We start from the raw sequence: 14065 nt of genomic DNA on the forward strand, positions 1-14065 counted from the left end.
TAAATTAAATAAACCGCTATAATGTTTTCTCAATAGGTCAAGCACGGCAATAGAATGAGAAAAGAGTGTCAATAACTCAATATATTGAATATAAATTAAGAAGATAAAATATTATGTAAGATGTAATATATTTTTTTTAATTTTAACTGTAAATAAATTTCCAAAACTCCAAAATAAAAAAATTTGCATGAAATTTTTTAATTTCACGTCAACTAAGCTGTCATATATTATTATTTCTCTATTCTAACTTCAAAATAATTTTTAGAAAATTTCATAGGATTTATTATTATTATTATTATTTGTTTTTATTTAAAAAAAAAAATAAGTACACAGGAGAAAGGCTTTAAACATGTCCTATATGGTTTCAAGAAATAATGAAAACGAATTAAATAATTGAAATGATAATATAAAATAAGAAATAAAAAATAATTAATAAATGAATATTTTAATTAATTTTAGTAGGTTTTTAACATAATAAAGAGCCATTGTTTAAATTTGTATTATTTTTAAGACTTTAATTAAAATTTATTTAGTTTTTTTTAATAAAAAGGAAGAAGAACGAGACTTATCTTCGGCTTCTCAGCTTTTCATTAGTATAATTACAGCCCCGTCTGAATCTCAATATCCGCTAAATTGCCATTGTCACTCAGCGGCCACATCACTCTTTCTCTGGTTCTTCTGTTCAAGCTCCGCTCTGCTTGCGCTTCACCCAACCTCACCGAGCCCCGGAGTCTCCTCGCCACCGACGCCGTCAACTGCGAGGTCGACGGCTTTGGCGTTTCCAACTTCCTCGGCATCTGTCGCCATCGCCCCTGCGAAACACGCGCTCGTAGTGTCACGTACCTGCCGGAGATGAAGGCTAGAAGCCTTCCTCTCATCACTTTTGATCATAAAAGGCGAGTTTTGATTCCTTCCACGTGCAGGATTCCATTTCTTCGACCTATTTTGGAATGTTATTCGAGATAGCGAATTTCCAGTTCTTTGACTGTGAAATTCTGAATCCCGGTGATCTTTGGGTATACGGTTGATTGATTGATAGCTATATTCGCGAGATATTTCTCGCTGTTTCGGTGCTGACTGTACCGGCTTGGGAATTAGGGTTTTAGGTCTCATACCTCCGGGGTGGGGGGTGGTGAAAGTTCTGTTTTTTTATTTTTATTTTTTTGGCCATTTCGCAAGGCAGTTAAGTTGACCCGTAGTGAATTTTTTTCCTTTTAGTTTTATTGTCAATGGTTAAGTTGCATTACTAGATTATTCTTCGAATTTATTTTTATTTCACATTGTTTATGCTGTTCGCATTGGTGAGGGGTTTTGGGTATCGATTTGCTTTGATCTGTTTCTGATTTGATGGTCATAGATCTGATCAGGGATGCGTATGGATTTACTGTGCGACCTCAGCACTTGCAGAGATACCGAGAGTATGCCAACATCTACAAGGTGATGTTTCCTTTGCTATTTGTTTGCTTTTGATTTTAACTTTTGCTTATTCTTTCTGAAAATACCTTTTTTTGCTGTTACACCTCCAGGAGGAGGAAGAAGAGAGATCAGATCGATGGAAGAAATTCCTTGAGAGTCAACCAGAGCTCAACCATGCTCCTGCCGGTGAGGAAAGTGAAGCAGCGTTGCCTGTTGATGCAGGTAGTGGATCGGAAGATGATCGAGATGATAGCGGAGATAAAAGAATTGACGGCAGTGAGGAAACTGCCATGCGGAAGGAGCCAGTGGAAATAGAGGAGAGGGCACACAAAATTAAGATTTGGTCTCAGATAAGACCTTCTCTAGCTGCAATCGAGCAGTTGATGAGCCATCGTGTAAAGAAGAAGACATACTTGCTGAGTGACAAGGGAGATGAAGGGAGGACTGCAAGCGGGATTGTTCTGAATGAAGCCTCAAAGTCCTTGGAGGATTCTGAAGATGAGTTTTATGATATAGAGAGATCCGATGTGAACCAGGAGGTGTCCTCTGGTTATGGAAGTGGCGCTGATTCATCCGTTAATATGGCCAATCAGGCAGCGCTGTTGGAACCCAACCCTTGGAAGGAAGAACTGGAATTCCTTGTGCGTGGTGGTTTGCCAATGGCTCTTAGAGGAGAGGTGGAACTTTCACACAAAGCTTGCTACTACATTATGTCCTTTACCTATTGCTCACTTATCTTCTTTTGTGGCCACAGATATGGCAGGCCTTTGCAGGTATTAGAAAGCGCAGAGAGGAAGGGTATTACCAAAACTTGTTGGCTTCGGAAACCAAAAATGTCGATAGCAATGGAGTTGATGATTGTGCTTTGAATGATGCTAGTGATGGCCCAAATAAACCTAATGCAACTCCAACTGAAAAATGGAAGGGGCAGATTGAGAAGGTAACTATATGCATGGGATCTCAAAGTTTAGACTTGGGATTCTATGAACATGTTCAAGCCATTGCGGACAAAACAGGAGCTTGAGAAGATTTCATTTGCATGTTATGTGTTTACCAATCACAGGACTTGCCAAGGACGTTTCCCGGTCATCCTGCGTTGGATGAGGATGGAAGAAATGCTCTGAGGAGGCTACTCACGGCTTATGCTCGGCATAATCCATCTGTTGGTTATTGCCAGGTAGGAACTTATATGTTATGATTTAAATTGATAGTACTGTTATTCATCAGTAATTGTTTTTTTGTTAATTATGTTGGTAACGGTCACTAACTGCTGTCTTATTAAATTACTGTCTACTGAGCTAGGCCTATTAGGTAGCTACTTTAACTTGCTTTTGTACTGGCATTTTATTGGTTTTGTTATTTGATGCAAGGCTTTATATGGTTTGGAAAGATGTTTCACGTGGCCTTAGATGTGATGTTATTAGCATTCTAGTTTCATTGAAAAAACACAGTTTTGCTTATGAGAAGGGAGAAAAATCAGTTAAGGAAATCTAACTTAAGTTTTGTTTGGTACAATAGTTGTTGTTTGAAAAATCATGTTAAAAGCTTCTGTTAGAAAAATTGCGGTGAAAAGCTGCGGTTGAAAAGTTGATTTTGTTTGGCAGACCTGTGGTGGAGCTTTGTTTTTAACATTGAAATTCTTTTTGCTTGTTTTGCTATATTGTTTTATATTGTGGCGTAAAAAGCTAAGAGACTGAAGTGCTCGCAAATAAAATCAAGTTCCACAAAAAGTATTATCAATGCAAAAATTATCCACAAAGGATCACAAAGGAAACATAAATAAGTTTTGTAGCGCCATGGAAGAACTAGATTTCCCTCTTGATTCTTATGCCTCTAAAATGTTCTCCACCATCGCTTAGAATGTACGTTCAAATTAAATTATATTACTTGAGATGCAAGACTATGCTTTCCTTCGTCATCTCTAGTTCTCTATGGATGGCTTCCATTGCTTGACAGCACAGCCTGAATGATCTCAGGTGGGGGACCTTTTACAAAGAATGAACCGTAAATTTGCCTATTTGCTGAAGAAAGAAAAAAACTTACTTTTGAGTTGTGAAAATTTTGAAGAGTATGGGTGAACACAACATCATCAACTTCAAAAAGATTTAACAAAATGCAATTTCTTTGTAGAAAAAAATGTTAGGAGCTAGTAAATCACTTCGATTTGTTATATGATAAAAGATAGAAACAAGTAATCATTTCCTCTGTAGAGGCTTTCCACGATAAAAGAGGCTCGCTGTAGGATTTCCGTGGGTTTGTGGATCCTGACAAAGCTATGGTGGGTGCTTTCATTCACGGATCCCTCACGCTGTAGGATTACATTTGACTTTTGCAATGCGTTAGGATAGTTTTTTTTTCATTCAATTTAGTTATTTTCTGGTAGCATATGATTATTAAGAATTAGATATAGTTATTACCAAGTGTCTGTTAAATCTTTTCAATTTGGTTATTGTTTGAAGTCCTTTGGTTATTAAAGGATTGTATTAGATTATTATCAGACATACAAAAATTATCATATGTAAAACAATAGCCAGTTGTTTTCAGTAAATAACCAGATTCAGAGAAGTGAGTACAGGGTGGATAGAAAGTATAACTAGGGGCACGCATGTCATAAGAAAGAAAGATATGTTTTTGGTATAAAAAATAGTAATTTGCTAAAACTTGAATATATATATATATATATATATTGGACTAAAAAATAATACAAGAATGTCTAAGGACTAAAAAGTAAATAATAGTCAACCATAGGATCTTCCATTAATTTCCTATGATTATATTAGAGAAATATTTTGAGTAATATATATTGAATATATAATAGTTAAAAATAACCGTATGTGATTTGGACATGTACAAACAGGGAACACGCCATTTAGACAGGTTGATATGATTAGTGTTGAAAAATTAGGAAGAAGAAAAGGTAAACTCAAATGAAGATGGATAAAAGTTTTCAAAATGATCAATGAAAAATAGCATTAAGAACTCTATACACCATTGAACATAAATAAATGAAAAATGACTATTAATATAACTTATTCTAATAGCTGGGATAAGGGTAGTAAAGATTATGATGATTGATTCTAAAGCTTTAATGTTTGATTTTCCACTTGACATTCATGTTAATCTTACTTTTAATATAAATGATCTTTTGCCTTTGCATTGTAAATTTAATTCACAAGTAATTCCTGTTAAGTGTTTTAGTTGGAGTTTTTGCTTCCTTTGTAACTTGTCTAGTTCTGTCATTCTTATAGAGTATGAGGTTGATTGGAGAGGTTGCCTCTTGGGCCATCTGGCATTCACAAATATCTTGTTCATTGATGTGGATGTCGCCATCATGATTTTATTTCTCTAGAGACAAATTCTTCTCACCAGTAGAGAGTTGATGGAAGGTAATGAGCCATTCATCGTCATCATCCGTATCCTACCCATCATAATAATATTTGATTAGGCATTTAAAGCATTAGATAATGGTTATTGCTTCTCTTTATTTGATTAGGTCCTTCATGCCTTTTCTTTTAGGTCTAATTTAATTATTAGGGATATATATGTAAGAGCTATTGTGTCAAACACAAGGTGGTTTGACCAAATATTTTCCTATTTCAATTGGATTACATCAAGGATCAGCCTTAAATCCTTATCTTTTTGCTTTAGTCATGGATGTTCTCACTAGACATTTGCAAGAGGATGTACCTTGGTGTATGCTTTTTGTTGATGATATTCTTCTTGTTTTTAAGACTAGAGAGGGAGTTGAAAGTAAACTCGAATTATGGAGGTAACCTTAGAGTTTAAAGGTTTTCGTTTGAGTAGATCTAAAACCGAATACATGCAGTGTAATTTTAGTAGTAATAGATCTAGTGGGAGGTTTGTGACTTTGAGCGATCAAGTCATTAATAGGTGTACTCGTTTTAGATATCTTGGGTCTATTGTTCAGACTGATGGTGAAATAGATGAGGATGTTATTAGTAGAATTCAAGTTGGATGGTCGAAGTGGAGGAATGCTTTGGGTTTGTTGTGTGATAGAAAAGTACTGCTCAATCTTAAGGGAAAATTTTATAAGATGGTGGTGAGACTTACAATACTTTATGGCGCAGAATGTTGGCCATTAAGAGAGAAGCATAATATTAATTTAAGTGTTGCTGAGATGAGGATGCTCAAGTGGATGAGTGGACTTACTCTTAGAGACAGTATGCGAAACAAGGATATCCGGGAAAAAGTTGGAGTAGTTCTAGTGACAGATAAGATTTGAGAGAGCCGCCTTAGATGGTTTGGTCATGTAAAATGCCGGCCTTCCGATGACCCTGTTAGGAGAGTAGATGTATTAGATTTGACCTATGTTAAGAAAGGTAGAAGTAGACCTAAAAAGACTTGATTAAAAAATATTAGAAATGACATTTCTTTATTACATTTAAATGAGATTTGACTCTTAACAGAACACAATAGAGAATAAGGATTCATGTAGCCAACCCGGTGGTGGGATAAAGGCTTGTTGTTGTTGTTGTTGTAATAATTGTAAACTATTAAGTAATAGTCTAGATCATGCTATCACTATAAATAGCCATTTTAAGAATCATTTAAACCTAATTTTGATGAATATAATCTATTTTGTGCCCTTAAAGGAAATCGGTCAGTAAATAACTTAGTTTTATTATCAGTTGTCTTGATAATTACCGGTAGTGTTCGTTAGCAGTTTTATTTATTTGTTCTGATTTTTATTTAAACTATGTTTTAGATATTTTTTCTATGCTATATACTAATAAAATTCCAATAATTAATAATTTTTAAATTAATTGTTTCTCTAGGTATCTTAACTAAATTTAAATTAGGTTACCATATACTTGCATATGATGTGTTAAATTATAAGTTTATGAGGCATAATTGTAGTACCAATATTTATAATAATAAATCTAATAAATTTAAATTTCTCAGTTCATTATATATTATTATTAAATGAATGACTATACTAAATTATATTTTATGAAAGAGTTTATTTATAAATAATCTTAACATTTAACTCATGATTACTATTATTTTTCTTTGTTAAAGATAAAGTTTTGTTCATACATCGAGGAAGAAAATGCTTGGTTTTGTGGTTTATGCTGTAGGCTTTTCTGGGAATGGGTGGTTCTAAACTTGTACCAGGAGAAATAAATTGAAACACTTTTTTCTTTAATGTGTCGCAATTAGTTTAGCTCAAAACGAAAAGTCTTTTAGTTTCATTGCTCATACTACAAAAATCATTTGGTAACTCAAATTTTTAGTTTTTTTCAGGTGATTTTCAAAACTATGGTGTAAATTCAAAGTAATTTGATAAACTTCTAATAACCAAAATTTAGTTGTTTGCAGATGATTTTCAAAACTATGGTTTAAATTCGCAGAAATTTGATAAACTTCTAATAACCATTTTTTTTAAAATGTATTCGATACTTTGTTCAAAAGTGAACATTTAATATTAGTAAATTGTTGATATAAGTTTTCTTAATGGGGCGCCCCTTCATTATTTTAGCTTGTGCTAAGCAGTCTAATAGTTTTCCACTCATGTCTTCTTTTTTTCATATAAAATTTTCATCATCTATTTTTTAATATACTATTTTGTGTTTTTGAATCCGTGCTTTGCAGGCTATGAATTTCTTTGCAGGTCTTCTACTACTGTTGATGCCTGAGGAGAATGCATTTTGGTACTTTTATTTTATTTGGATTTATGGAGTTGAAGGAATAAACGCTTTAGGGATGGTTTGGTTGTGAGTTTTTGGAGTATTGCATTTGAAATGCAGGGGTTTTAAATTTTTAGGTGTTTGGTTATGATTAAAACAAATTTTAAGTATTTCTCTCTGAGATTTTGAATACTTCCAACATGCCATTTTTTTATGATTTAGAATTCACCCGTCATGCAAATTCCAAACTCATGCCCTCTTAACCTTGCATCATTGTGAAATCACATGCTTGAAAACTCGTTGGCTTGGCATCTCTCTCTCTCTCTCCCTCTCTCTCTCTCTCTTGAACTAGCTATCCTGGTGTTGACCCCACGACCATGTATCCGCGTGGCCTTGCCACCTCAAAGCCTGACATCTCGGTGTCGATAGCGCATTTGCAACCTTTGTCTTTCCCCTTTTCGTCATCTCCACATCCTTGTCCATCCCGCCGACACCATCGAATGTTTCAGCATTGCATTTTGTTACCGTGCCCTAAATCCAATTTAAAAAGTTTATAAGAGTACGTTAACATACAAATATATATTGAAAATAATGTGGTCATATAAAATTTCTGATTGTTACTACACAAAAAAAAAAAAAAACTTTGAATTTATTTTAAAGCTAACCAAGTAACTCTGATTATTTCAAAAATATTATATTTAATTTACACTATGTTTTGAATATGCATGTATTCCAAATACTTGCAACCAATAGCCTATTAGGTTATTTAGAAAAGAGTGATCGAGAAGCATTGTCACGGTGCATCATGATGTTTAATCTCTAATTTTCAAATCCTAGATGCCTTAACGTTTTTTATTGTCCAGTAGTTCCACTAATCTCTTCATTATGACTGTTTTAGGACATTAATGGCTATTATTGATGATTACTTTGATGGTTATTATTCCGAGGAGATGATTGAATCTCAGGTAACTTCTGATTTTACATTGCTGCTCACAGTTATCTTGCAATAGTTTTTTTCTTGTGGTTTCATCTTTTGAATATTCAGAACTTTTCTAGTGTAGGGATTTAGCTGATACTGTTAGAAACTTTCTAAAAATAAACTCGTTTCAGGTGGATCAGCTTCTATTGGAGGAGCTAGTTCGCGACAGATTCCCAAAGTTATGTACGTAACTCACGAACAAATCAAACAATATTTCCTATTTTCATGCTAATTTGACATAATTAAACTCATAGATTTGGTAATCAGGCATTTCTGGTTTTTTGCTGCAGCCAATCATTTGGATTACCTTGGGGTGGATGTAGCATGGATTACTGGACCTTGGTTTCTTTCAATATTTGTGAATATGCTTCCTTGGGAAAGTGGTCAGGTTCTGAATTATGTTAAACCATTCTTACTGGGTTGTTAGGTTGAAGCCATACTTTTCTTGTAGTTTGTCCCCTTCCCCTGAACCCCTCTTTTTTCATGATTTGCTTTAGAGTGTATGTATCAATGCCAATATATAGATCTCATAATATCATCTAATCTATCGCAGTTCTTCGCGTTTGGGATGTTCTTCTTTTTGAAGGAAACCGTGTGATGCTATTCCGCACCGCTCTTGCTTTAATGGAGTTATATGGTACTTGTTTTTTACCGTTATTATTCTTTTTCAACTTTTGGTGTTTGTATAACCCTTCATTATGCTTTTGCAGCTTTTGCTACTTTTATAATTACTAGATTTTGCTAACATAAGTTCTTTTACTATCAGCAATGGAGCTTACTTGTTTGAAATATTATGGTTGGCAGGTCCTGCATTGGTAACCACAAAAGATGCTGGAGATGGGGTTACCTTATTGCAGTCACTTGCTGGCTCAACTTTTGACAGCAGCCAGCTTGTTTTGACAGCTTGCATGGGTTATCAAGCTATAAATGAAACAAGGCTATTAGAGTTGAGAAAGAAGCATAGGCCAACAGTTATTGCTGCTCTAGAAGAGAGAGCAAAGGGTTTGAATACGTGGAGGGATTCCCAGGGCCTTGCGTCAAAGTTCTATGGTTTTAAACGTGACACTGGATTACTTCCTACAGTAACAAACTCCACACAAGGCTTAAATGGTCTAATTGGATGTGGTGGGGTGCACGTGACGGAGTCTGTGGATGGATACCTTGGAAGTTTAAGGCCTGAGCATGAGTCCGATTCTGGACCCGATCTTAAAGAACAGGTAATGTTCATTTCTCACCTTTGCTTTATGGACATCAGTGGCGGTGTCAGGATTATTTTATCTGCAGGGACAAATTTCTAATTTACAAAATACCATCAATCTTTTTCATTCGAGCTTGAAATTGACATTAGGGTTTTAATTTTTTTTAAATATCTAAATTAAGTTTTTCATATCTAATTTAAATAAAAAGTAATTAAAAATGTTTTATAACGAGCAATAAATATATAAAAAAGCGGCATCTTATTAATATAAAAATATAAAAATTATAATTAGCCTATTTTAAGCTACTTGATTTAAATTTAAATATTGTAATCTTTTTCTAGTGTAATTTGTTGACTTTAATTATATAATTTTTTTAAAAGAATTTGGGAATTTTAAAATAAAAAAAATTGATGAAATTAAAAAAAAAACTAGTAATGTGAAGATAAATTATTAAAATGGGAAAATATAGAAATAAAGAGAGAAAAATAAATGAGAAAAAAAGGTTTAAAATGGTCTAATAAAAAATAAACATAAAATAGCTAACCTCACAAGAGATAGTGGAAAATAAATATAGGAGAGAGAGATGGGGAGAGAGGAAAAAGGGCAGCAAGTACAAAAAGTTGCCTCAGTAACAAAAAAAGGCAATAAGAGAGAGAGAGAGTAGAGAGGATAGTGAAAAAAAAAAATGTTTCAGCCAATGGTTGACTGATTTTATAAGGGAAATTTTTTTGGGGTTGGGTTGTGGGGGGGGGGATTGGGGTGGGGTGGTGGTGGGCGCGAGGGGCACGTACTAAAATCTTGCCAATGATGGACAGTTTGATAATGCTAATATGCAGTCTATCTGTTTAGTCTGTTTTCAAAGCTGTTAATGGTTTGTTGACTTGAAAGACCGTAGTTGGTCTTTGGTCCATGCAGTTTATTCTATAGAATCATTGGTGCCTTAACATTACATTGTTTTATGAATGAATACAACATATAGATTTAAATGATTTTATAGGAAGTATGAGATTGCATTATTCATAAACAGCTATTAGAAAACATATTGAGATAAACTAGCTGCGTATAAAGGGAAGCTTGTGTAACTGAAGTAAGAAGGCAAGTGTATCAAATTCATGTGTTAAGTTTCTTGAGAGGGTTAGATCTAAGGTTATTGATTACTAGTTCTTCTAGTTAATTTAGTTTAACGATAACATTTGATACAACTCCCATTGAGATTGAATTATAAGAAGAATTTGTAAAGACAACTTTAAATAGTTGGGGGTGATTGATTATGCTTCAATGCTAGATTAGGTAAAACTTCATTATCATTTAGCTCTCTCTCATTTTTTTCATATTAATGCTTATTAATTACCGGGATGGTAATATCCAAGGTATGGTTTACTGGTTGTTAAAGCAGACAATGGTTATAAGAAGAATGAGTTGTGAAGGACTGAAGAAGTCAACTTGGAGAGCATTACTAAAAAATGGGGATGAGTAATTTTTAAGAGAGGGATGTAGATGAGGAGATTGCTTATAGATCACAGTGGAGTCACAAAAATTGTGAGATTGCTTATGAGTTATGAGATATGAGATAGAGACATGCTAATTTTATTGAATAAACACAAAACAACTAAGCTTTCTAAACAGTTGAACCACAAAAAAAAAAAGTAAATCTAGTTATGTGTGGCATAAATGGTTCTGTAAATATGAATTTGTTGGAGAGATTGTGATATTTGCAGCTATTGAGGGGAAAATGTAATAGAAAATTGACTTGGGTAAATGAGCATGCGCAACAGATGTTAGATGATGCAACAGTAAGGCAGGGATATAATTATTGTGTAAGGCACGAAAATGGAAAAACTATTTGGCCAAAGTTAAATGTAGTCTATTCTCCTATTCTTGCTTTTGAGATTTCACTTTACGAGTTATCCTTTTGATTATTCCTACTTCTTTTTTCTTTGGTTAATGTTTTTTGTGGTCGGTTTGTTTGGTGGGGTCTATCTTGTGGGTTTCTTAGTTATTGTAGATTGTTGAAACTACTTTGCGGCTTTCCGAGTGAATCCTATGACTTATATGATTTTCTTAGCTTTTATCAGTTTTGAGGCATGTAAGATAATTCTCTGATTTAATAACAATTTTCATTGGATTTGTAAACCATTCTTCTTCTTTCAGGATTCTAATCTTTGAGCACATGAAAGATTCAAAGCATTTTGACAGATGAAGCTCCCTGCTCAAGCATGGGATTTGCTTCTTTATTACTTCTTTCTTGCTTCTCATTCCCCTCTTTGTCCTCTCCCCCTTCGCTTCTTTATCATTATTCATTTAAATTTAGATTAGTTTTTGTTGACCTCCACCTATACTCCAAAAGTTAATGTAAGCCAAGGAGGGTGACCGATGAGCATGACTGTTAACAAGCTTGACGGTGCATGAAACGACCCAAATGACATCCCGATCACGAAGCGAACTTCACCGTTGCGCTCATAATATCAAAATTACCCCAGGAATAACAGCTCACAGTCAATTTTAGTGAAGACGATCGAAATCGGCTACGAAAGAAATGTTGCTTGACATTGCTTGCATGTCATCCGTTCGCAAAATGAACTTCATTGTTTTGTCCGGAACATCAAAATCATATAAAAACAATTGTAATATTGCTTGCGAGCGCAAAGACGAATTTGGCAAGAGTTTCGAGGTGGTGTCACAAAAATCGAGATGCATGGAAAACGAGGAATTGCATGAGGATCAATCTCTTTCATTCATTTTATTATTATTTAAATTAAATTTTATAAGTTAAATATAAAATTGATATTCTATATTATCAATATCCTGTCTCTCCCATGCCAAAATCCTGCTCAAATCGTTGCCTCAGTCGCCCAATCCTATCTCTGCCACCCACTTGATAAAAAAATCTACCTGATACTTCCATTCCTCCCATCTTTCTACTTTTACCCGCTCTTACTCTTTGTATTTCGAACCCTTCTTACCAAAGTCTCTCTCTACCCAATTCTAGGCCATATGCTCGAGCTCCTCAACTTTACCAACCAACCCTCTTCAAGCCTTCACCTCTGCTTCACACGAACTCCTCCAACTGAGCTCATTTTCTCTCTGGTTTTGCTGCTCACATGACAAAAGTCCATCGACTGCTTCACGTAGCAAGTTCAACTGGCTCTCTTCCATGTTCCCTAGCACGACAACTATTCTTACTTGTGCACGTTCTACAACAGCTAGCTCATCCACTCACTTTCCCGGAACTCCAATTGAGAGCACCACCCCACTATATAGCCGCCAAACTCAATCACTTGAACTCTACAAATCGACCTACTACCAATATCCCATTCATGAGCAGCCCTTCAATCGACCTCCTCATATTACAAACCAGCAGCTCGCCCCGTGCCAAATCCAACTCAACACATAGGATACCCAGCCGAGCCTAGTCTCCTCTCTCGCTCCCTCAATTCGACCCGACCCACTCCTATGTGCTAGTGACTGCTCCCGCACCTCGGCACCATGTCTCCAATCCGACCAACACTTTTTCCCACACGAATCCCAATATGTCTGTGTGATCTTGTCCCGGTCTGTCTCCAAATCCAACTCCGTCCCGCACACAGCCCTCTGCCGCATGCCAGACTCGATCCAATCATCCCCTGCTCCTTTGATTCAATCGATCCTTCACTGTCAGCGGCACTTAGTTTTTCCTAATTGCTTGCTTAAATGATGGGTAATGAAGACGCGTCGTTGCATCTTTAATCTGGTTGGGAGAAGAATTTGATGTGGGACTGAAGTGGATACAAATTGATAGATGAGAGTTGAAGTTATTACAAATGAGATTGTTGTATATTAAGTCATTGATAAAAGCTCCCTATTATAAATATCTTTTTTTTCATTTATGCTATATAAATGCTCTAAAAAGTTCAACAAAATAAATGGTCAAGTTTTCCTTCCATACACTTAGTTGCCTTATTATTGAATAATTTATATTCCTTATCTTGAAACAGTTCATGATAGACTACGATAAAGATTGCATATCTTAGCCATGATTGTCTCGAGATTTGAGTAATCAAACCTGTTCTACATTTAACTTGGAAAGGTGAAACAAAATATGTTATGTTCTAAATCTTTTCATCTAATTTTTTCAACATTGAGAGCCTTAGTCCCACACTTTCATGGTTCTTGATGGGTCAAGAAGGGTAGAACATTTTTCAAGTAGGTGCAAAAACTTCTTTTAGAGAAGAAGTAGAAATTTTATTCCATAACCTTCAATTACGGCAGCTTTGGGTTTTTAAACATACTAGGGGCCTGCTGGCTTTATTTTATATATAAGATCTGGTTTGGTTGCTCGATCGGACCTGAATAGGCTGAATGAGACTGGTTGGCTTGCGGTCTGCAGCTGAGAGCTTGCTGCAGCTGTTTGTGGTGATGTTGTGGCTTCCTTTTTCTTCCTTCTCTTCTATGACCTACATATTTGTATTGGTGTCTCTATTTTGTTCTTCTGAGTTTTTGGCCCAATTTTCATACTTTTTCTGCATGGTATTTGGATCCAGTTGAATCTGTTAGTGCTTAACTCACACCCATGCTGTAAAAGATGTTGTTGTGCCACCTTTTTTAGTGTCTAGTTTGTCGATTAGTGATGTGAATCAAGGTAGGAATTGCAATTAGAAATTAAAATGAAGATTATTCAAAACATTATCATCACAAATTTAATTACCAACAAAAGTCAAGGATTAAATCGTTCAAAGTAATTAACTTGCTTAGGCGAAGATATGCTTTTGAGTTTACCAAATCAATCTAATCATTCAAAGATAAAAGAAACAATTAAATGCTCATAACGACAATCCCGCAATTAA

The 14065-nt window shown here is 35.0% G+C and overlaps 1 protein-coding gene across 2 annotated transcripts in view; it reads left to right on the forward strand.

Moving 5' to 3' along the window:
• The first annotated feature begins 579 nt into the window (after positions 1-579).
• Positions 580-14065, forward strand: part of LOC110109590 — a 26430-nt gene continuing 12944 nt past the window's right edge. The window contains exons 1-11 of one of the 2 annotated variants that reach the window (XR_003701187.1): positions 580-896; positions 1368-1437; positions 1527-2093; positions 2171-2356; positions 2480-2593; positions 7030-7088; positions 7963-8029; positions 8175-8226; positions 8334-8426; positions 8597-8680; positions 8848-9260. Coding sequence is in view for 1 of the 2 variants with exons in the window: in XM_020840737.2 (XP_020696396.1) it covers positions 853-896; positions 1368-1437; positions 1527-2093; positions 2171-2356; positions 2480-2593; positions 7030-7088; positions 7963-8029; positions 8175-8226; positions 8334-8426; positions 8597-8680; positions 8848-9260 (1749 nt within the window). In the remaining variant the exon portion in view is untranslated. The remainder of the gene's footprint in view (positions 897-1367; positions 1438-1526; positions 2094-2170; positions 2357-2479; positions 2594-7029; positions 7089-7962; positions 8030-8174; positions 8227-8333; positions 8427-8596; positions 8681-8847; positions 9261-14065) is intronic. The other variant, XM_020840737.2, reaches the window with a different exon arrangement.

The sequence above is a fragment of the Dendrobium catenatum genome, unplaced genomic scaffold (assembly GCF_001605985.2).
Source record: "Dendrobium catenatum unplaced genomic scaffold, ASM160598v2 fragScaff_scaffold_716, whole genome shotgun sequence".
NCBI classification, from domain to species: domain Eukaryota; kingdom Viridiplantae; phylum Streptophyta; class Magnoliopsida; order Asparagales; family Orchidaceae; genus Dendrobium; species Dendrobium catenatum.